General features: G+C 45.2%; 6 protein-coding genes across 7 annotated transcripts; 4 read left to right on the plus strand and 2 right to left on the minus strand.

The window, feature by feature from the left end:
* Positions 1-74: 74 nt before the first annotated feature.
* Positions 75-1,989, plus strand: LOC112452678 (vacuolar protein sorting-associated protein 37A; the record flags this gene model as incomplete). The annotated part of the gene is made up of 3 exons (XM_025013006.1): positions 75-212; positions 284-811; positions 946-1,989. Coding segments are annotated over 3 exons (1,013 nt in total), but the record flags the coding sequence as incomplete, so codon positions are not given.
* Positions 1,990-2,084: 95 nt separating this feature from the next.
* On the minus strand, positions 2,085-11,604 carry LOC112452674 (procollagen-lysine,2-oxoglutarate 5-dioxygenase 3). Its single transcript, XM_025013001.1, has 9 exons — positions 11,387-11,604; positions 9,036-9,267; positions 8,627-8,967; positions 8,091-8,544; positions 7,734-7,961; positions 3,701-4,022; positions 3,510-3,614; positions 3,271-3,417; positions 2,085-2,816 (listed from the first exon to the last, which is right to left on the minus strand). The coding sequence occupies exons 1-9, from the start codon at positions 11,487-11,489 to the stop codon at positions 2,532-2,534; spliced, it is 2,217 nt and encodes a 738-aa protein (XP_024868769.1). The 5' UTR covers positions 11,490-11,604; the 3' UTR covers positions 2,085-2,531.
* Positions 4,270-6,029, plus strand: LOC112452676 (immunoglobulin domain-containing protein oig-4-like). Its single transcript, XM_025013004.1, has 4 exons — positions 4,270-4,412; positions 4,730-4,917; positions 5,014-5,163; positions 5,293-6,029. Exons 2-4 carry the CDS (start codon positions 4,735-4,737, stop codon positions 5,449-5,451), a joined length of 492 nt encoding a protein of 163 aa, XP_024868772.1. The 5' UTR covers positions 4,270-4,412; positions 4,730-4,734; the 3' UTR covers positions 5,452-6,029.
* LOC112452677 (immunoglobulin domain-containing protein oig-4-like) lies at positions 6,331-7,490 on the plus strand. The gene is made up of 4 exons (XM_025013005.1): positions 6,331-6,429; positions 6,664-6,846; positions 6,997-7,146; positions 7,269-7,490. The coding sequence occupies exons 2-4, from the start codon at positions 6,670-6,672 to the stop codon at positions 7,425-7,427; spliced, it is 486 nt and encodes a 161-aa protein (XP_024868773.1). The 5' UTR covers positions 6,331-6,429; positions 6,664-6,669; the 3' UTR covers positions 7,428-7,490.
* An 891-nt stretch (positions 11,605-12,495) lies between the features above and the next one.
* On the plus strand, positions 12,496-15,405 carry LOC112452675 (guanine nucleotide-binding protein subunit beta-2). The gene is made up of 6 exons (XM_025013003.1): positions 12,496-13,496; positions 13,633-13,778; positions 13,934-14,233; positions 14,334-14,535; positions 14,630-14,846; positions 14,938-15,405. Exons 1-6 carry the CDS (start codon positions 13,428-13,430, stop codon positions 15,042-15,044), a joined length of 1,041 nt encoding a protein of 346 aa, XP_024868771.1. The 5' UTR covers positions 12,496-13,427; the 3' UTR covers positions 15,045-15,405.
* A 96-nt stretch (positions 15,406-15,501) lies between these two features.
* LOC112452673 (neuralized-like protein 4) lies at positions 15,502-22,741 on the minus strand. 2 transcript variants are annotated; one of them, XM_025013000.1, is made up of 13 exons: positions 22,490-22,741; positions 22,014-22,229; positions 21,490-21,936; positions 21,154-21,354; positions 20,836-21,061; positions 20,659-20,755; positions 20,403-20,579; positions 19,976-20,284; positions 19,688-19,881; positions 19,309-19,598; positions 16,769-19,239; positions 16,542-16,694; positions 15,502-16,466 (listed from the first exon to the last, which is right to left on the minus strand). In XM_025013000.1, exons 1-13 carry the CDS (start codon positions 22,637-22,639, stop codon positions 16,271-16,273), a joined length of 5,127 nt encoding a protein of 1,708 aa, XP_024868768.1. In that variant the 5' UTR covers positions 22,640-22,741; the 3' UTR covers positions 15,502-16,270. The 2 variants fall into 2 exon arrangements, with proteins under 2 accessions (XP_024868768.1, XP_024868767.1); XM_025012999.1 differs by having other exon boundaries at positions 20,659-20,758.
* Between the last annotated feature and the right edge of the window lie 385 nt (positions 22,742-23,126).

Raw genomic sequence — 23,126 nt, forward strand, 5'->3', positions numbered from 1 at the left:
AAAGGAGAAGAGGAATGCTTTTGTAAGTGTTAAGTGGACCGCAGCTTTATTTTCATGTATTTTGTACGTCTGAGATAATTTCTTGTTGTTACGCCAGTTTTCAGTACACAGTGACCTCGGTCGGGTCGTCCAAGCTATTATCAGAGAATTCAGCAAGAATCCGCCGCAATTCTTAGAGGATATTTCGCCTGGCTCTACTAAATCTCACCCAGGTACACGTCGCTATCTTACTTGTCCCATCGTGTGCCGATATAAATGACATACTTCACGCGTACGATTGCAGACCTACAGGGAAGGAACTCGCCGTCTTACTCGCTTCAACAGTATCCCGTCGAAATCCCGTCGACGTCGTTCAATTCGTATTACAACACGCAGTATCCGCATCTGTCGTCCTCCAATGCAAACACGAGCATTTACAATTACAACTATACGAACTCCGGCCACACGTACGTCTCGTCCTCGAAGTCGTTCGGCGGCACGTCGCATCACTCGGCGTATATTCCAAGCTCAAGAAACAGCACCCTTCAAAATTCCACGTCCGCGCGGTACACCTCGGATCAGCAGCATGGCGCGCCTTACCTGAATTCACATTACGCGAACGCGAACTACCAGCAGCCGTTGCCGAATCAATCGCAGGCGAAAGCGCCGCAGAGCATAATATTTCCCGAGTTAAATAATTTGACTAACGAGGAATTGAAGAGGCTCAGCGAGGATGACGATAAGCTAGACGAATTCCTGGAGAAACATTCCGACATTAAAGATATAAATGCGGCGATCGAGGATGCCATGGATTGGGTTGAAAAAACTGCCGGTAAGAACAGAAATATCTTTGCTATTGAAATAATAAAATCACATAAAAACACGTTCTATTAATTCTTTCCTATTTCATATATCTACCGACAGTCTAGTTTGATTGCCTAATGAGCTCGTAATTTTTTCTCGTAGAAGCTAATGCAGCCAAAGAACCCGAACTGAAGCAGCTGCAGGCTGATGTAGCGGACAAGGTGAAAACGGTGGCAGCGCTGAAAGCCAGATATGATAATCTCATACAACGATACAACAAATTGTCCGACGTCTTTACGCCGGATCACATAAAAGAGTGTTTGAGGCAGGCGGCGGATGAGAGCCATGAAGAGAGTGAAAAGATTGCGGAGGACTTTCTCAACCGGAAGATCGACGTCGAGCGCTTTCTCAGCACGTATATCGAATGCCGAAAGCTGGGCCAAGCTAGGCGAACCAAGGAAGAGAAACTGGCGCATCAGTTGAATGAATTGAAACGGGCTGGTTTCTGAGATAAATAAAAAAAAAATATATATATATATAACCATTTTTTTCTATGACTCGAAAACTGTAAATAAGATTTAGTTAAATTAAACGTTATTGTGAATTTAAATTTATAGCATTCGTGATTACCAAATGTCTAATGTGGCTAGAAGATTCAACTGAGGATTTGGCTGAAACGTATTTTACATAAATATTTTACGTTTAATTCGCTTCTTATTTACGCTGCATTCTAAATTATTTTGAACCGCGTAGCATTCCAGAATTGTCGCATATACACAAGTGGCGCTAAACGAATGAAAAAACCGAAAGTGCTTTAAGATTTAATTTAGATGGAATACAGTTACACGTAGTATTCCGGATAATTTAATGGGATAAGAAAGCAATATAGTGAATGGTTAAAAGAATTAAGTCCGCGTTGAAATTCGTGTAACAATTTCAATTCAATGAGTACTTATTCCAGTAGTGAAAGTAACATGGCTTTAATTATGTTAGTTTTGCACAAGTAACATGTACTGTCGCGGTTAATTCTGGCAGAAGTGCGTTTTTTACTCTGTAAATAAATGTGCAGGGGATGTAATTAAAATCGATTTTTGAAAATTTGCTATTCGGTGACGTTACTTTTAATTATTTATCCTGTTGATGTTCCTAAGATTGTAACATATTGAAAAATTATATAGATATACAATGGAAAATCGAAAACAAGAATGTTGAACTTGAAGAGATTTGAAACCCTTCTCCCTTCCGTATTTAAAGAAAGTAGAATGTAAGGAAAGATTAACATGGATAATATACTCGTCATATTTAATATTTATTATTATAAATTTTATTATTGATCTGTTTATGTATACTTTGAGAGAGCTTGCGAATTGAGGTGTCAACGAATATTGCACAATATATATATATATATATATATATTATATATGTTCCAATTTTATCATCTCTGTATAAATTGGCAATATCGCTAACTGTGAAAAGCACGATTAGGCGTGCATTTACGTCGGAGTACAAAAATAATACATCGGTTAAGCAGCTTTCACATTTCTTGTTAAATTCACTATTCAGTCCATCAGTGGCAATTGACGATTTCTAGTCGACAATAACAATGAACACGTCCACGTAGAGTTACATTTCTCTTTGATACCGTGCGTTATCTTTCTCTTCTTTTGATATTTGTTCTCGATACGGTGGCAGTACATTTTCAATACGGCGATAAGTTCGATAATTTATAGATTCACGGTGAAATTTTATCACGGATCCACGAAAGAGATCATGATGTAACGTGTGCCCGCGATTACTCGCAACCCCTCGTGATAGTGCGTCAGTCGTCCTGGATGCAACAGCATCCAGCCTGGCTTCGTGTCGGTGACCGAGCAGTTGTACCGGATGAACCTGCATCCGCCGCCCTCGTAATCCACTCCCGCTTGATTCAGGGCGATATTGATGGTGTAGGTCGAAGAGTCGTGATGCGGCCTCAAGGATGGCTGCTCATCCGGGCGATACCTCACGACGAAATTCATAAGGGACCGTGGTGGCTGCCGACACATGAGATTAGCATAACAACGTGGTTCCAAGTAAAATAATCTATAGCAACTAAACGTAGCTTTGAATGATGATTAGTTTTCTCAAATCATCATTGTTCTTTAATTCAAGAATCTACATACAACGCAGAGATCCCGAATACTTGCTACGAAGCGGTACAACCTTAGTTAAACTCTGTGCGTTTAGCGATTGCGGATTGCATATACCATTGTGAGATCTGTGCGCATTAAGGACCCCTTCCATATATCGAAATTTTAGAATCTTACGTAGTCATCATATCCTGTAAAGACATGCTGTTGCAAGGGACTGACATAATCTTTTAGAAACTTTAACCAGGCGTCCTGTAGACCGACTTGAGTCATGTGAATATCACGGGTCGGTACCGCTTCGTATCCGGAATCCAGTCGAGAATCCTAGAAAGACCAGCGAACACAAATGAAATCTTACATCGTGATAATAGCCGGTGAAGACGAGCTCCTGCAACGGCCTAACGTATTCTTTCAAGAAGTACAACCACTGTTCTTCGTACTGAACTTGGTTCATGTGAATGTCGCGGGTTGGCACGTTTTCGTAGCCACCCGACAATCGCGGATCCTGCCGAGAAAGTTATCAACACAGTATGAGAATTCCAATAACAATTACTAAGCTAATTGCTGATAAAAGAGTCGCGCGAAGTACCAACTTACGTGATTAGTTCCGTCCGACCATTGTCCGAAAGTCTCAACGATCCCTACGAGCTCCTTGGTGAACCTGACATTAACAATGGGAAACCAATAGACATCCGGGCACGGCTGCAAACAATGGAAATTGGACAGAAGATAATAGAAGTAAACAATTCCGAGAAATCCTTCGCTAGCTAATCGGGGATCATCTTTACCTGTATCGGCTTGTTGTCGGGGTTGAAGTTCTCGCTGTAATTCGGATGAATGTACCTTTTCTCCCAGTCCAGCTTGTTGTCCATGATCTGGTACATGTCCGGATAGGTGAGCCGAATGTCGTAGGTATCCGGATCGACGAGGTGGCCGAACTCGAGCCGATTGCTGACGTACATGAACAGTCCTCGCTGTCGGTTTCCTTGGGCGAACGCCATCTCCGTGTCCAGGTCGCCATCCTCGTAGGACGGCCGGGTCGCCTTGTTCGCTATGATCGTCGCGTTGATCAAGTAGCAGTTACTGACGAACGGCACGTTCCACAGTCCCCTGAAACCAGACATCGGCGTGATTCGGCAAATTGCGCGTCGGAGAAGGCGTTGCAACGTGCGCGATCATCAGCGGAGACCGGAGAGCCCTTGTTTTGCCCCATGACCGGGTGTACCGCGGTCGCCTTGTTTTCCGGAGGTCGTCGCTTAAGTGTTTTGTAAGGTGATGGCAGTGGTAGCCGCGATTGGCCGTTGAACATACTTGGCAATGAGTTATGCATAATTATCCAATTGAGATTCATAACTCTGTCGCACCAGCGTGTGACTGCGCGTGTCCGTCGCGCGTCGCCTCGTGGTTTCATTCGTATTTTAGGCGGTAGGACCTAGCGGATCCGGTCTCCCGTAATACGCTCGTGCCCAGAGGTCAGCCAAGTACTCTCCCTATCTTCCGGTAAGGATAACGAAATGCTTGTGCACGCTTGACGAATTGCGCGTCGCGCGCGCGATTACATCGTATAGATTGAATACGTTTATTGCCCGCGGAACGCGACTCATTGATCTCATCATCGAATTTCTCACGGTCGCGCGAATCGATATAACATAACGGTATAATGTAATATATATGTATACACATAAAAAGAGTAGTGGGTAATGCCTGTATAATAGTGACAAATGAGTTCGCGATAAGGTATATAAAGTGTTCGCGACGGAGGCCGCTCTTGCGTTGTTGGTCACTCTCCAGTCGTCCGAGTTTCTCTCTGGTTATAGACCAAATGACGAGATGCCGGCTGCTCTATTTTCTCCTATTAACGGCCCTAATGATAAGCACAGAAGCGGCAAAGGGCGGCGGTGGTAGAGGGAGAGGCCGCGGCCGAGGAAGAGTGTTCGGCTCGCGAATGCACATCCTGATACCTAATCGAAATCCTGCCAGTACGCACTATTACGAGAACAAGGATGTGAGTTGACGCAACAAGGATCTATGTGCTATCTGTGTATCTGTGTGCGCGCGCGCGCGCGACCTAGTGATATCATTTGCCGGGTGTCTTTCGCAGGGTGCCAAGATCGTGAAGGCGTCCCACTTCGAGCTGGATTACATGCTGGGCAGAAAAATCACGTTCTTCTGCATGGCGATCGGTGTCCCGAGACCGGAGATCACCTGGCTGAAGGACGGGATCGAGCTGTACCATCACAAATTCTTCCAGGTAGGCTAAATCCCACGGTTTTAAGTAGCGGATACTCGTCCTCCCTAAAAGGAGGATCCATTGTTAAAGAGAGCGGATACGCTTCTCGGATGCTGATCGGCGAGAATCGACGACGTTTGTTATTGTCAGGTGCACGAGTGGCCCGTGGGTAACGACACGATAAAGTCGAAAATGGAGATCGACCCTGCGACGCAGAAGGACGCCGGATATTACGAGTGCCAGGCGGACAATCAGTACGCAGTCGATCGTCGGGGCTTCAGAACGGACTACGTCATGATCTCGTATTAAAACGTCGTCTTCTCGAGTAACGGTAGCTCCGCGATCGCCATAGTATTAGAACGAAATAATTATCCAGTGCGAAAATAGATATAGACATTTGTTATTGATTTGCTACATATAATAGATTTTTACCTGATAAGTAAATTTAAACCCAATAATTATTGTTAGTTACTGATCGAGATAGCTCCTAATCTAAAAATTGATAAGCGAAACAGGTCATGATATTTAAGAGATCAGTTGAACTTTCTACGTGGCTCGGCGACGTAAAGATTAAGGTCATAACAATTTGTCTTTTTTTTCTTTCCCTCTGACGCGAGCAAAACAGACCTCTTTCAGATCGTCAGTGGGACCTGCAAAGATATAAATGTAAATCCGGCGGTTCCCTCAATTCATTAAAGCGCGATTAACTGTTATAAGGGGTATGCGACGCGAGGAATATATCGAAAATGGTCCATTACTGCGAATTTAACAAGGCAATTGCAACGCGCCCCGCGCGAAAGTGGCATGGAAGGGCATGCATCGCTGCGTCGCCAACGCGACAATCTGTAGCACATTGTGAAATAAACAATTTTGCATGAGTATACTAACGCTGTGTAATCGTCACAGTTATTTCCCCACTGTATACAGCTTCCGTTTCCCGGCTTTCAACTCTTGAACTTGAAAACGCGTATAATTGCAAATTTTAATTAAGTCAAAATTTTAACACGTCGGGCATAACTAATTCCAAAGTGACCCGCAATTGTACCGGAAACCTGAGTCATCCGGAAGGAATGGACAAACGGTTAAATTAATGGATAAGCGGTCTGTAGATTTGATAGGAATTGATGGCGATCATGTAGTGCAAAGGAATAACCGCTGCATATAGACCGACATACATTATCTGCATATAAGTCTGTAATAGATACGAGAGGACACTAGGGGAGTAATGAGTAGGTGCCTGTCAGTTACATCGGAGTTCCGTGTGATCGACGAACGCCGCAACGTACAGTGAGTATATCCTCAGGCGTATCTTCGTGCCGTTAAATAATAACACCAAGCGCCAAATTTCAGCATCCACCGCGCGTTTCCACATAATCCCGTAATAACGAAACTTGATCGCGACGTAAATTTCAATCGTTTCGATCCAAAATCAAGTGAAACGAACGACATATCGAAAATCTGCAAGTTTGAAAATCGTGATACATTATGTGTTAACGTTCCATTCCATTCCACTTTTGTCAGATTATCATGTCACGCTCCATGCTGTTGCTAATCCTGCTGGGTATATTATTGCTCAATTGTCAAGAGACACTTGGCCGAAGAGGACGCGGAAGGAGCAGGAGCAAGTCCCGCGTGCAAATTGGATTGCCCATTACCGGGAAGTACCGTGATCCGGAGAGCGATCAATATTACAACAATAACAACGTACGTAGAAAAGAAAGATTGCCTAAGAGGCACTTCTTCGTTCTCGCATTACTCCATCGCGTATCATTTTAATGAAAAAGATCAATGTTTTAATTTGATTTAAAAACTAAAATCGTCACCGATGTATATTAATTTTTGTTCTTTTTTTAGGGAGCCAAGATACTGCTGGCGTCGCATTTCGATCTGGAATACGTTCTGGGGCACAAAATAGCTTTCCTTTGCGTCGCTCGTGGCAATCCACGCCCACATGTTACGTGGTTCAAGGATGGTGCCGAAATTTATACTCATCACTATCTACATGTCAGTGAATATATTCTTAATTATTTAACCGAGGAATCGTCAGAAACAAACAATTGAGCCGTACCTACAATCAATAACCAAACGATATTTTACCACCGTTAACGATATTCCATTCTTTGCAGATACACGAGTGGCAAGTCGGTCCTGACAAAGTGAAATCGAAACTCGAGATCGATCCCGCTACTCAGATGGACGCAGGTGTCTACGAGTGCACGGCGGATAATATGTACAGCATCGATCGAAGGTCTTTCAAGACTGACTTCTCCATCGCTTTCGATTAGTGCGAGCGTACGAGAGATCCCAAACGAACACACATAATAGATAAGAAAATATATAAAGCCCAGGTAATACGTAAAACTTTCTACGATAGACCCTAAGAAACGGTAGACAATAAGAAAACGATTTAGAACGATATGTATTGTCGTTGTACAATTTGCAGAAGAAAATTAAATTCTTCCGTAATGTGAAAAATTGTACTCAATCCTTATCGAGAAGTGCAGCTTTAAAATCGGCATCTATCTATGAGTATGATTGTAGTCGGTTTAAGCGAAAAATATAGATGATTGATATTTGTACATTCGCTTTACCTGCGTTCGTTTTTTATTATCTCCATGTAGTCGAAGCTCCGTGCGTAAAATCCGTCGTCCGTTATGGCGCCCCAGAAGTTGCTCCACGCTTTGTACGGTCGTATGAGCAAGGGCGCGACGATACCTCTCTGCTGCTCCACCAGTAACTTCAACGTGTGCTCGTTGTCCAGATGCGCGACTGCGTCGACCGACATGTATCCAGAACACTCCTTCAACAAGCAATGGTCCCTGAAACAGACTGCTCTTTAGCATTCCTCTAAATGTCGCGCGTCCCTTCACTCGTTCCAACATTAAATAGCGTGCGCATCGAGTCTTTAAATACTTTTACGGAGTTACGAGTGCTTTGCTTATGCTTACATTGCCAACTTTCTCGCGTCAACCTCGCTGACGCCGTCGCTCGGCAATATCCGCTTCGCGCTCAGGTATTCCTGGCCAATTTTTTCAAAGAAATCGTCCACCACATCCTCGTGATAGGGCACGTTGTTGTAAACGAACAGATGTAGCCTTGACTTCGGATAGGATTGACGATAGATAGCTCGGAAGAATTCTTCCAGGAACGGCGTGGGACGCTCGATGAAGACGGCTATTAAAATAACCGGATGCGTTGCCGGTTTGGTCTTGTCGAGCTCGATGGTCCGGTTCCAGCACTCCAAACATCCCTCGTTCGCCGTCCAGGCGTGGGCCAGATAATTGCCCAAGGAATTTAAGACCAGCTTGCTGAACCCGTTGCCGTGAAGCACCAGAGGCACCGTGTTGTAGACGATGTTCTGAAGATAAGCCTCCTCCCCCTTGAACCTGAGCTCCACATCGGCTGCGAAGGACAACAGTGGCGATAATAATTAAAGTACGGTAAACGCTTGACGCTCCTCCCCGCAGACTCCGCTTGTCCTTACCTACCGCACCGTGGAGATTCTGAAATATTTCGGATTTGTGATCCAGCTTAATCTTGTGCCGTAACCTAAGTTCATCCTGTAGATACACGGTCGTGTAGAACAACTGATCATCGTCCTCGTCTTTGATCGGCGCGGTGTCCAGGATCTTGTACAAGTCGGACGCATAACCGATGAAGCCACCGGAGTTCAGGTATCGTTTGCCCCTCGATACGGGCGGATAGTCAGCCGCCAGGGATTTATCCGGCCAGCAATACCCCTCCGCGGAGAATAAAACTCGAGCGCCGGTGTCCAGGAATCGCTCGACGATGGCGGGCAAACCGCCGAGAAATATAACGTCGTAACTGAAAGGAGGAAATGTACACGTTATAAATTATAAAATATCTTTTCTGCGGCATCAGAATGTACCCACCTATCGGTGAACAAGACAATCTTTTTCTCGTCATTCTGATAATCTTTTAGAGCTTTCTTGAACAAATTAATTTTGTATCCACCGCCGGAATATTTCACAACGTTACCGCCTTTCCAGGTCTCTCCCAGGCCAAGGATGTTCAATTTATCGCTAAATCCGTAGACCTCGGCCGACCTCAGGTACCTTCGGAAGCCATCCGTCTCGTTGGAGGCGACGGTAAATACCAGGACATCTAAAAAAAATATACGTTACAATCAGTTATGGAGATGGAGAAAGTGACAATCGAAAATTAAGAGGCAGCCTGGTAAATTTTTTTTCTTTGTATTATTGAAGAGTATAAAGAGTCGAAGTCGTACAGGGAAGATGATTGAACAGATTGACAAAGAAAATTGTTACGAGGGATGCTCGAGAATGGACTGTGCATCGGGGCCGCGTTACATCGATTCCGTCATTGTACTCAGCTGGTGAACTCGTTTGCGTTACGCCGATCTCGTGATGTCACGTCGAGAAGTAGTCGCCCACGAGAGCCGCAGCACGTACGCCGGCTGCGCTGAGAGAGAGCACGCGGCTCCAGCGTTTGTATTACTGAGCTGTCGATACTTACGCAAGCAACGTATGAGATATTTTTAGAACAGACTGAACCCATGGAAATTCGAGGAAAGGCGCCTACGGGGAAGTCCATTTGGAAAGCGATTGAAAAAATCGGGCAAAACGTTTAAAATATTATCCTCCTTGGAACAACTTTACAAGAAGATTGTAAAATGAAAAATGTATACAATATATTAACGCTAAGATATATTGACTATCTAGTAGTTACATCAGTTGAGAGAAACGATCGTCGCTAATTTGGCGAGTTATAAAACGTCGTTAAGTTAAGAAATTTCAAGATTCGAGTATCTCTCGAGTCTGCTCGAGATGCGACGAGCAATCAACGCCGGAAGTGGAACGATAAGGACCGTGCACTCGATATCTGGTTACATGCCGACTAAAAGAACGGAGTCGAGTTAATTGAATTAATTTCACGTTCTATAAACGAAATGATCATCATGTATTCGTTATCACGCGATTCTCACTGAGACTTGAACGATAAATAAAGTATTTCCACGCATAAATCGTGCGGACGCCGCACTTCGTTTTATTATAACAGACATTGTTCATGCTGTTATGATAAGACCAAAGGGCAGTGTTACAATCGTCCAAGCATTAAAAAACTGATTACGCAACGAGAAATATTCGACTCAAGATTATGCGTCCCACGGATAGCCTTTGTGACCCCATCTTTATTCTTTGAATCAACATTTAATTGGCGAAAAGTTTCCAAAAGATTCGATTAATCAGACGTACGAAGACCATCATAAAGTTCCCTCTTTGAAATATTGATAATTTTTATTCTGTAGAAATAATTACTGTAAAATTCTCCAAGATCATTATAAAGCTTTTAGCATCTTAGTTTAAATAAACTAAGGCTAGTGAAGGTAACGAACTGTGTAAAGTGTGTCTTGCGGATGAAGTTAATTATTTCAGGCACGCGTTATCTCGAGGAGGAAGAAGAGCCGAAACTCGTCACCAACCGAATTGCGGTCGACAATTCTCCGTTCATCGTTTCTCCGATTTTCCTTACAAAAAAATAAATAATTACAGATTACTCTCTTTGTTGTTAAATCGATTTACGATTGATTTCTCGGGAAGATTGAAGAGATGCGATCGTGCTAAGGTAGGACTCTCCAAAACGGATATTTTTATCCTAAACTGACGTGTGGGTGTTCGGAGCACCGGTTTTAGACAAATAAAGAAAATACGAAAGAGAAGGAGAGCCATTGGAGGACCCGTGAAAGAATTCTTTGATTGAAGCCTCAGCTCTGTTTTCGCTGTAAACGATTCTAATTTAGTACGTTCTTATTAGAAGACTTTATAACTCTGTATATTTCTTTTTCATTATTAATTTAATATATTCTTTAATATATTCAAAGAGCTGTTAAATAAATTTTCATCGATATTGTGCAATTACATGCAATAGGTCTGATTTTCTCAATTGCACTTTCAGCTTTCTCTTTCTTTTGCCTTCAAAATATCTGGAGGTAGACTGTCGTATTCTGACCGAAAATATAACATGAGCGACCGAGGACAGGCCTAATGATTCACGTAGAATCATCTGAGATTTATATTCAGTCCAAAGAGCATTGGATGAGAAAGCTCTCTGAATCTTTAGACTTCTGTTATTGTTTAGAAAAATTAAACGGCTTGCCATGGACGGTCTCCCTCTCTCTCTCTCTCTTTCTGTATCGATCTTCGTTGCGACATGCCGACACGGAATTCATCCGTTCTGGGCTGAAAGGGCGATCGCGTCATACCGTTAACGCCGGCTGCTGGTGCCTCGCTGACCACGTGGTATGTCAGGAAGATGCAACACCACACGAGCCAGCATCCGATTGTCGTCCCCTTGCCACCGAACATCTCACTCCTTCTCTCTCTCTCTCACGAGCGCACTAGCTGCAAGAACCCTGGGGGTGATCCGCACCGCTCCTCGGTGACATACATCCACGTCCGTCGCTTGGCGTCGCTTGACGCGGACTGCAGTGCGCACCGCGAGCATGGAGCCAACGGAAACCGTCGTGCAGAGCCGTAATCAGAAATCGCAGCGCCCGTAGTATATTATATCTTTAGCACGCGAGGACCGTGCGTTGGCCTCTCCCATATCGGATTTCGCAGAAGAAGCCTAAAAGCTCGGAGGATGTCGAGCATCTACGCCGGACGCTTGCATTCCCACGATGAGGACGATGAAGGAATCACAAGAAGACCGTGAGATCATGAGAAGATGATAAAATTATGATAAAAATATGAGAAAAACCATGAGGAAACGTTTCCTCGAATAGTTTGCGTATAGATACCGTTTACCGACCTTCTCCAGACTCAGTCAATGAAATAAGAAACGTCTTCGCCGGATAGTTCATCAATGTTGTAAAGAATCGAGTGCTACCAGCAAGAAGAAGTATCGCTCATTGAGATTTCGTGGCAATCGTATAAAGATCGAAAATATCATATTGTAATGTATCTGCAAAAATTAATAAAGGATCCATACATTTTAGGGCAGAAACTGTTAATGTTGTTGGTCGATTAATGAAAGATTATTGCGCAAATATAGATTGCGCGTGAAGTGTCCTCTTCTCTTCTGAATAAATGAAATTTTGATCGTGACAATTTATAATTGCAATTAACGCAAATACGAGGAATAAGATACCTGTTGTATCGAAGTCCGATGCGCAAGATTTCTTCGCCGGTTTGTATCGCTCAATGACGAATGATTTGTTATCCGAGGCATCTTCTTGGCACGAGAGATTGTTCGAGGGTACATAGACGTCATGGCTTAGCTTCGTCTTGCATACTCCCTCGTTTCCCGCCGCAAGTTGATCTCCGTATAAGAGTAGAACGATCGATAGCAGCCTTTCCGAGACGCTTCGTATTCTCATATCGTCTAATTGTTATCATGAAAATTGCCGAAGCTCAATCGTAATGTCAGAATTGTTACACGTTACACCGCGGCTTAATATTGTACGTACACCGAATTGAAATTGAGAAATTATTTTATACTTCATGTATCTTCAACAGTTACTTGATCTATAGATTACTACGTTTGTTTGTATTTCGATATATTTACAATCGACAAAGCGACGTTTACTTTAGCTCTTCTAGCTCTCAAAGATTTGCGGATATCGCGAATAAATATCCGGCAACGATCGCCGTGCGATCACACCGAGTCACATCGATCGGTACCAAAGGATTCGGACATTTATAGGAGAAAGCGGGAGACTCGAAAGCGAGACGGTTGATGGTTTTTGTGGTCGAAAAGAGCGGCTAACCGTCGCACCGTGTCGATGGTTTTGTTCGCGTTGATTTCCTATTCCGGGGGAATATACCATCATCGACCCGTGAAGTTCTACAGTGAAACGTGAATGAAACATTCCAGTCTGATCCTGTCCTGTAAACGATATGTGCATACATTTACATTAATATCAAGGAAATGAAAATCGTATCTATAATCAACTTGTTTTTCCACCTTCCTTTAATACAGATCTGTTCTATAGTTTTTCTTATCACGCATGCTTCACCTCCTGTATATTTTTGAAGAAAATAATACAGATATGTTCTTCGAAAAGCGTTATCGTGTATGTAGGTAATTAAGTTACGTAAACGAGCCGAGCTAATGCCCAACAAATCGAATTAACTGGCGACCTAATACAATTACTGGGGCAGCAGAGTAGACGATCTTGAGGCTTCTTTTGTATGTTGTCGAAAATCGTTCGACAGTTTTCACATGTCGAACGTCGGTGGCGTTTAGTTTTCATATTTTTCTGAGCATTGGTGAAATTCCGTGCCGCTCGAGGAAGGATAAAAATGGGCAAGGACGACGCCGAGACTATAGCCCTAAAGAAAGAACTGGAGGATCTCATCAACAAATGCAAGGTTTAAACGTTTTATACAACCGAGGGATTCACGTATCAGTATTTCACGCAGTTATAATTTTTATATCTATATAAATATGAGATTTTCTAACAGACTTGTTTTTACTCATTAATTCTATCCGTTTTACTCATTTTAGGAAGAACAAAAGAAGCAGCAGGATACGACGTTGGCGGAAGCGTGCGCTGGAGTGGCGGATGCTCCCAAAGTTAGACTGTCAACTAAGAAGATGCTGAAGGGGCATATTAATAAAGTCAATTCGGTGCACTTCAGTGGCGATAGTCGGTCAGTTTTAATCAGTAATAATTCTTCGATTCGTTGGACTCTTTCTTTTACGCTTCAATCGTAATATATTAATAAACAATTTATCGTACCTCGAGAATCTTTTACACTGAGAATAATGGACGCATCTATAAACCGATCTACGCTTTACGCCGTAGACATTGTGTGACGGGATCGCTGGACGGGAAGCTGATCATCTGGGACACGTGGACCGGCAACAAAGTGCAGGTCATCCCTCTGCGTTCAGCCTGGGTGATGTCGGTGGCTTTCGCGCCATCCGGCAATTTCGTCGCGTGCGGCGGTATGGACAATATGTGCACCGTCTACGACGTGAACAATCGCGACGCCACGGGATCCGCCAAGATCACGAGGGAGCTTCTGGGTTACGAGGGATTCTTGTCGTCCTGCAGATTCCTCGACGACAAGAAAATCATCACTGGGTCCGGCGACATGAAAATGTATCTAATTACGTAATGTTTAAGAATAAGATATATAAGGATAAGATAAAAACGGCGATTTCATGGGTAATTACCGGTGGTGAACGTCTTGTATATCTAGTTGCATATGGGACCTCGAGGCGAACAAGAAAACGACGGACTTCGAGGCGCACTCGGGCGACGTGGTGAGCATCAGCTTGTCCCCCGACGGCAACACTTACGTCACCGGCTCGGTCGACAAAACCTGCAAGCTGTGGGATTTGCGGGAAGAGAAAGCCAAACAGACGTTCTTCGGTCACGACGCTGACGTAAACTCCGTCTGTGTGAGTATTTGGCGAGTATTTTTATACTTCACAGATTCGTTGCGGATTTAATAAGGATACTAAATATTGTGTTCATCACTTTGTGTTCTCCTAGTATCATCCTTCCGGACAAGGTTTTGTAACGGCGTCCGAGGACAAGACCGCGAGACTGTGGGACTTCAGATCCGATCAAGAGCTAGCCACTTTCAAGCCGCCGAACTCGAATCCCGGATTTACATCTTGCGGTCTGTCCCTGAGTGGCAGATTCATATTTTGCGGCAGCGACGACAATTCCATTCATATATGGGACACGTTGAAGACCCAACACAACGGTAAGTTTATCGATCCGTCGCGGGGAAGAAAGCTGTCATTTATGAAAAATGATTATGTCAGTAAAAGGCTTTTTGTTTTCTCCTGTTGAAGGTGTTTTATCTGGCCATGAAAACAGAGTGACGTCGCTCTGCGTCTCCGGTAACGGGATGGCAGTGGCCAGCTGCTCCTGGGATCAGCACGTCCGAATTTGGGTGTGAATATATTTATTACACTTAAAAGAGCTGTCTGAAGAAATCGATGAAAAGAAAACACTAGGCAAAATATATTAAAACAAATATATTGATGTTAAAAGCCGATCGATTCTTCCTGCACGAAACCTGCGCAGCAATCTTGCCGATTAAATTCTTACGAGTTGCTGCCTTTCGTCTATAATTACAGTGCAATCTTAATCTGCATATGCTCTTTGCACATTCGCAATCTGCATGCATTATAAAACTAAAAAGTAAAAGAACATGAGTTTTCTGTCACGGATTAATTCTGGATTTATCCCACATGTTAAATAAATAAATCTCTAGTTAATAAATAATTGCATTAATTACATAATTAATAATGACAAATTGTATAACATTTACTGTAATAAATTTCCTTACTATTCTTCAAATCGCAATATGGAAATATTTATTAATTCGCGAAATGGATGATTTTGGTGGACGATTTCGCAATGCGAATTGCACTTGCATTTATTTCTACAACATAGACATATTACACGATTTCTTTCCTATCGAATATGCTGCAGAAGAGTGCGTTAAAAAAATTGTGTCGTGTCTTGAGATTTACTTACTAATGCGATACAATACAGATTTGGTATATCGATTAGGCGTGAAGCGCGGGCGTCAAAAATACTGTGTTCTCTTCGCACAAGACGGCAAATATCATCACCGTATAATAATACCATGTATTTCACACACCATTTGTTCTCGTGAGCATTAACTTAGGCCAGTCTAGCGACAGTACATGTGACACATGTGTGATAAAACGTTTAAAACTTACGCTAATTAAAAGTCTTTTACAGTGCATCACAAAATTGTCATATAGCTAACCAGCGAATCTACAACGAACCCTTTCCTATTGGATTCTATATGTAAATAAACGTAGCTATATTATATAATCATCCATACTGTACAGTTTAAGCATTAAACGTTAAAAGATCATTAAAACCTCGAGCACATAAATCTTTTGGTAAGGTCCATTAACGGCTAAGCGCACACGAGGGAACTTGCGCGGAGTCTAACATAAATATACAGCGCGATTTCGACGGAATTGAAATATATCGATCTCGAGAGTCTCTTACCACAGTTCCTGTTAACGAACGGCACATTGTATGTACAAACAGTCACGGTCCGATTGCGGGAGTGCTCGATGCGCACAAACGTGACGGGAAAACACACGTTCACGGAAAACACTTTCGGAAATGGGGCACGGATTAAAATCCGTCCAGGTGAACGAGCAGAGCGACGATCACCGTGGCTCCGGCTTCCTTGGTGGCCCACTTGCTGGACTCGCAATGCAGATCGGTACTGTCCTTGTCGCCGGGACTGATCGTATACGAGCCGGGTCTCACTAGCAATTGGAACGCGGTCGATGCGTTCAGTTTCTTATTCGACTGCATATCGATATATCTACAAAGTTGAAAATTAAGATGTGACACGTAACAAATATGCGATAAATATGTAAAAGCGGAAGAGAATACGCACGGGTACTTTCTCGTGAATTCGTCGGACGCGGCATACTTGATGCTAGGCGAAAACGACACTTGGGGATTCTGATCCTCGCTCTTTGTGCCCGCTGTCAAGTTACTCAGGTCCAGTTGCTCTTTGGTCATTAGCTCTCCTCTATCCAGGATCAATCTGAACACACAATGTAATGTTAATAAATAACAGACGACCGTAGGAAGAAATCTAATTGTTCCAAGATTAATTACCTTATCGCGTCCAGACGTATGCCATAAAACGCAACGTGCCACTTGTCCGTCGTGCTCTGTGGGATCTGATTGGCATTGATGCTCTGCTTCAGTGGGAACCTGGCCCAGCCGACCGGTATCGCGAATTCCGCCGGCGGCTCACCCTTCTTGCAGATCGCATTGTCGCCGTCCACTTTGTAGCACGCGCTGCAGTAGCACAGTATCTCATCAGTGGAGAAAAACTCGTCTGGCAGAACGAGTGACTTCTTCAGCTGCATGCACACCTTCAGATAGTCACACTTCCTGGACGACGCGACGACGGTGGACCCGAGTGGAGTGGACGGTAACGACGACGGCATAAATGGTACCGAGGACGCATTATACGGCACATCCCGTTGATTGGCCGTTATGTTCTGGCTCGGAGGTATGTTCCCGTTGAAGGAGTTGTCCCGGATGTTGTCCCGACTCGTCGCGTAGGGCCGCGACTCGTGGAAGCCGGCGCAAACGTTGTTGGGAAGATCCGACAAATTGTTCTGCTGCGTGCTGCTTACAATATTGACTTGACTATTGGACGCTATGCTTTCGTTAATCGCGTTGTTGGCGTTCGCCGCGGTGATCGCCGCGTTCAAGCTGGTCATGTTACTCGCGCTGGCGACCATGCCTTTCTGTATGTTAATGTTAGTCGCGTTGTTTATCTCTACGTTTGTACATAAGGCGCGATTCTCCGCGTCGAGATTCGACTCGCTCGAATTGTTCTCGGGCTGCTTGTTCAACGTTGGCAGCACAACGTTGTCCAGGTACGCCTTGGTCCAGACACTTCGCTCGTTGCTGAGCTCCGAGCCCGAGTCCGAGTTGTTACTGTCGATACTCGATGTCGCTTTAATGCCTACGCTATTTTTCGCCACATTAGCGCTATTATTATTACCGAAGGATGAGTACTCGACCTCGAGGTTGCCGTCCCTGGCGTTCGAGCTGCATTGACTCGGCACACTCGGCGATGTCGAAGACGGTGAGAGATCCGACGAGGTAGTCGCCATTGCGTTCTCCTTCTCGTGACACTCCAGGTCGGCTTTCTCGCGCGAATTCTCCACATCCTCCGTTTCCACGCTCGCGCATTCGATAGGAGCCGCGAGGGCATTGTCAATTGCAACATTCGAGTAGGAAGGCTCCTCGTTGACTCCCGCGATGGACACTTGCTCGCACTGCCCGTACAGATCGATCACGGCGAAAACGTACGGCGGTAGATCGGTCGCGGCCACTCCCTGATCCACGTTGTTGATGAATAAGTGTAGCCGACTGTCCTCGTCGATCAGCAAGCCCACGATAGAGTTGAACTGAAGGTTCTCCAAGCCGGCGCCGTATTTCGTCTTCACCCTCGTGCCGTTGTGAAATATCCAATCGCTGCAGATGATCCAAGAGTGCCTCTTAAAGCCGAGCGCCGTTAACGGGAAGCTGGTCTGCTTCTCCGGCGATATGCAAGAAACGCCACAAAGGATATTCGATACCCAACGTTCGTTTAGCTTCTCTATTCTAACTTGGAACGGTTTGCCCTTTATCAGCGGACGACTGGACATCACTACGCCCTGATTGTAACTGGCCACTCGCTTGGCGACCGTTTTTGTCTCGAGCTGAATGTTCCTGCCGTGATTCTCGTGGAATTCGTAGCTCCAATCTCCGTCGCTGGTGGTTAAACCGGTGGCGGCGGCTTGCGTCGGCGTGAGCGTCGTCTCGTTAATCAGTTTCCCTTCGGACACATCGATGGACGTGTCCATTCCCGCGTCGTTTCTCGGCGGCATTGGATCCAGCAGGAGTTCCAGCGAGTCTTGCAGTCTCAAACTAGCGTTAGGGGATATGGCGGGATTCTGCTGCCTGCTGCTGGTGATGTTCACGGCCACAGTGCTGCCGAAGAGCTCGATCACCGCGTACACCATCTCCGGCACGTCGGACGCCGCCACGCCCATGTCCTCGCCGTTTACGTAGAACTTCAGGTTGCCCTCGTGCGTGCGCTTTACACCGATCTTGTCGCCCACCCGCAACCAATCCAGGCTCGTACAGTAGTTCGAGGCGAGCGCGAAACCCATGTGTCTCACCTCGTTACCCGTCAAGTACCAAGCGTCGCTTGGAATGGACGTCATACCAGGTACGAGATTCATCGACGTTAACCAATTGCCCGTCTCGTTACTCAGGACACCTATTCTCAGGCAACCGCTCCACTCACGCGCCACTTCCTGAATGGCGATCTCGAACAGCTCGTTATTCTCCAGCGCTGCCTCGCTCAACAAGACAGCATTATTGTATTCCCTACACCTTGTCGCCACTGTTCTGTCGTTGTTCAGTTGAATGTTCAGCCCGACCGACTCGTGGAACTTGTGTAGAATCTCAGTTTGCACCTGAGGCTGAATTACCGAAGTCGGCTGTTGACTAATACTGTTCTCTGATGGCAAGTATTGCTGCGTCAAAGGGTCCCTCCGCTCGGGCAACACGATCGTCACCTGAAATACGATATTCGGGATTAATACGCTAAAACACGATTGCCATCGGACAAGCATATATTCTTATACCTGTGCGCATTGACCATACAAGTCGATCACTGGGTAAACGTTCGACGGTAAACCAGTACAGGCAGGACCTTGGTCCACTCCGTCCAAGAAATAATGTAAGGAGGAATCCGAACACCGCATCATTCCGATCCGATTACCTTCCATCAATTTATCCAAATCGCAGCTGTAGTTGTTACGCAACGTCACACCGTCACGCATTACTGTCGACCCGGACAGCATCCACGTATCGTGATCGATGTCTGTCATCGTAGACGGAAATTCTAATTCATCAGGTCTTATCACAGTGACCCCTGTAAGTAGTTTTATTCTTGAAAAATTATGGAAAACTTTTATTACATTTGATACACGCTCGTCATAACAACTAGGATAGAGCAATTACCTGCTTCTATAGCACCGGACCATCTGGCAACCATTTTATCTATCGTCACCTCGAACATTTCGCCATCGCGTAGCGCGCGATTCGCAATCACAATAGCTTCGTTGAATTCACCCAGGGCTCGCGGCCTGGACGCCGTTAAACCGTTGTTCGTAATCCGCGCGTTTTTACCGTGTACATGATGAAACCTTAGATCGCTGTCAATAGATTTACACAATGTAATTCACATGTGGTTCGACGATAAGCCACTGAATTGTTAGGAAATTGTACTGAATTGTCAGAAAATCATACCTATATAACGTCGTATTGCTAAAGCTCGAATTATTTGTGGTCGGACTGTAAAAGTCCACGTTGTCGACTATAGTAGCTTGGGCGGCCTGCCCGTAGAGATCAATCACCCCGTAGACCCTCTCGGGCACGTTCATCGCAGCTACACCTTGATCGGCGCCATTCACGTAGAAATGTAGCGTCGCATTGTCCTTCCTCATCACGCCTACGCGATCGCCGATCTGCAGACGGTCCAGATTCTGACCGTATTGATCTATCATGGTGGTACCGTTGTGCATCACGCCGTTGCCCGTCATCATCCACGTGCCAGATCTGCAACCGATACGAGCCGCCTTCGAGCAATAACATAAGCGGATGAACAACTCACCGCACATACGGTGGCTCGGTGGCGATAACTGCGTGAAAACCGCTCGAGACTGGCCTCACCTACCTGACATTTGTCATGGTAAACGGGAATTCCAGTTCCGTCGGGGAATGCGTGGTGACTCCTATCTCGATGGAACCGGCCCATTTAGTGACAATTTTGTCCAGTCTGACTTCGAACAACTCATTCGGCTTCAATGGCCTCGACGTCAATACCACGCCGTTATTGAAATCGTCTATGGCACTGCGAAAAAATTTACATCCTTTAAGAAAACGCGTGCGATTGAAAAATTGTCAAATATAGCAAATGTATCTCTGTTTACTTGGGCCTATGCGCTGTACGTCCGTTGTTGATTACGTCAGCGTGTGTCCCACAACAGGGATGAAACATCAGTCTATCAGGTAGCTCTTCTTCACCAGCTTCTATGAAATTTACATGTGTCATAACGTAGCAGTTTTTATTTCTGTGAAACTTGTCAGAGATCCTATGTATGTATTACCTTCGCTGTCTAGACCTTGTAGCTGCAATGTGTTTCTCCTAGTGACTAGATTCTGCTCTTCTCTCTCGTCGCGATCGACAATGGTTACTTTCACGGTCATTCCATACAGATCTATCACACCCCATACGCCCGCCGGTACTTTAGCAGCGACACCCTGATTCAGGCCATTGATTAAGTAGTGAAGATCTCCGTTACTTTGCCTAATCATTCCCACACGGTCCCCTTCCTAAGACAGGACGTGAAAAAGAATAACGGCTTGAAGAGAAAAGCAAGTTTAAATTATAGATTCAGTGTTGTAACTCTGGCCTTCTCACATACCCGCAATTCGTCCAAGTTGAATTCGCCGTATTCTCGTTGCGTACCTTTGCCGTTTGTTAGAATACCACAGCCGGACATCATCGTTGTACCTGAACGCATATTGGTCATCGTCGCTGGAAACTCCAGTGCCGTAGGACTGTGAGTGGTAACGCCGACCTCTATACTTCCCGACCACTTGTATACTAGCCTATCTATTCGTATCTGCAACATACGCAATTTACAGAGAAGATAAGAGAGTAAGTCTTGCTACAGAATCGCAACAGTTAATCAGTCTTGTTATTGCAATTTATGTAAATACTTTCTTGCAATTGATAACATATCGATCCGAATGCTCACCTCAAATAATTCATTATCTCGCAGCGGCCTGTGAGTCATTACGACACCGTTGTTAAACTCGTCGAGCGGCCTCCGCCTCTCGGCGGTCCTGGCGTTGTTCGAGAGCTTCACCAACGAGCCAACTCTCTCGTGAAACCTCAACCTGTCCTCCCTTATCGCGGCGGGAGTTGGATTCTTCGGTAAATTAACGTTTACATTGACACTTAGATTAACGTTTAAGTTAGCGACTAGATTTGTTGTCGAGGAACTAGAGGTCTCCCCCACAGCGTAGTCATTATTAATCTCGACTTCGTCTTTCGGCACGTTGCACAAAGCGGCAAGTCTCGGGTGAGCAACGCTGACCTGTACGCAATCACCGTACATATCTACAACAGCAAAGATACGCTCCGGAATGCTGCTGACCGCAACGCCTTGCGAAACACCGTTGATGTGGAATACCAGCTCGTGCTACAATTACAGATGGAAGATTGTCATTAATTTCTCCGCGGAACAACAGATACGGGCTAATAAACTGTGTGAATTACATTGGACGTCCGCATGACTCCCAAAGTGTTCCCCTCCTCCAGATCAGTAAGATCCATCCCATATATCTCCACGATGCGGTCGCCGTTGTGAACAATGCCGGAGCCGGTCATGATCCAAGATCCGTGACGGAGGTTTATGGCACAGGATGGTATGTCCAGGGTCTCGGGATCGCATTTCGTTACTCCAATTTCTATGCTGCCGCTCCACGATATGATCTGCGCAACCACCATTTCCCAGAGTTAAATACAAGTCAAACTTTAACGCACAATTATATATCAGCGCTTTTGCAACACGCTGCCTGTCAGTGTATCTCTAAAAATAAATTAAATTAAACACGACGAACGAGATAAATAACACATGTAGGATATTTGTCGACAAACAACACCGCGTGTAATTAACGTTATTTCATTATTCTGCGTTATTTTGTCGCGCTGGACGGTGGCCGGGAACGGGCCGCAGGCGTGCGCGTGCATACCTTCTTGTCGATGGTGACTTCGAAGAGCTCGTCGTCCTGGAGCGGCTCGGCGCTGAACACCAGGCCGTTATTGTACTCGGAGAAATTGCGCGTGGCGGTGCAGTTGTTGTTGCTGAGGGTGACACGGTGGCCGCATCGCCGGTGGAACATGTCGAACGCAGGTCACCGTGTGTTGTGTTGTGTGTCGCGCCGCGTCTCGTGGATCTCGCGTCGTCGTCCCGTTCCCGTGCCGTGCGGCGTGCGGTGCGGTGCGGTGCGCGGTGCGTGCGATCGGTCGGCCGTGGTCGACATACCAACCAGGCGCGCCGCGCTGCGCTGCGCCGCGCCGCGACGCGTCGGCACCGCCGCCCTTCGCCCTCCGCCGCTGCGGGATCGGATATCGGGGATCCGCGGTTTCGGTAATTATATGCGATATACAACGCTCTCATCTCCGATTTTCTTGAAATTTTGTAAATTTGTATATTTTGATACGTAGAATATATGTATACAATGTATACATATTATATATTCTGAAAAAGAAAATTTCTCGTCGCTCTTTTGTTCCGTTTGTTTATAATTATAAGATAAAGTAGAGATTACAAAATTTCGGGAAAATCGGAGGCGAGAGCGTTATACTGCACATATACACACTCGATCT

The sequence above is a fragment of the Temnothorax curvispinosus genome, unplaced genomic scaffold (genome assembly GCF_003070985.1).
Source record: "Temnothorax curvispinosus isolate PA1 unplaced genomic scaffold, ASM307098v1 QBEX01003601.1, whole genome shotgun sequence".
NCBI lineage: Eukaryota > Metazoa > Arthropoda > Insecta > Hymenoptera > Formicidae > Temnothorax > Temnothorax curvispinosus.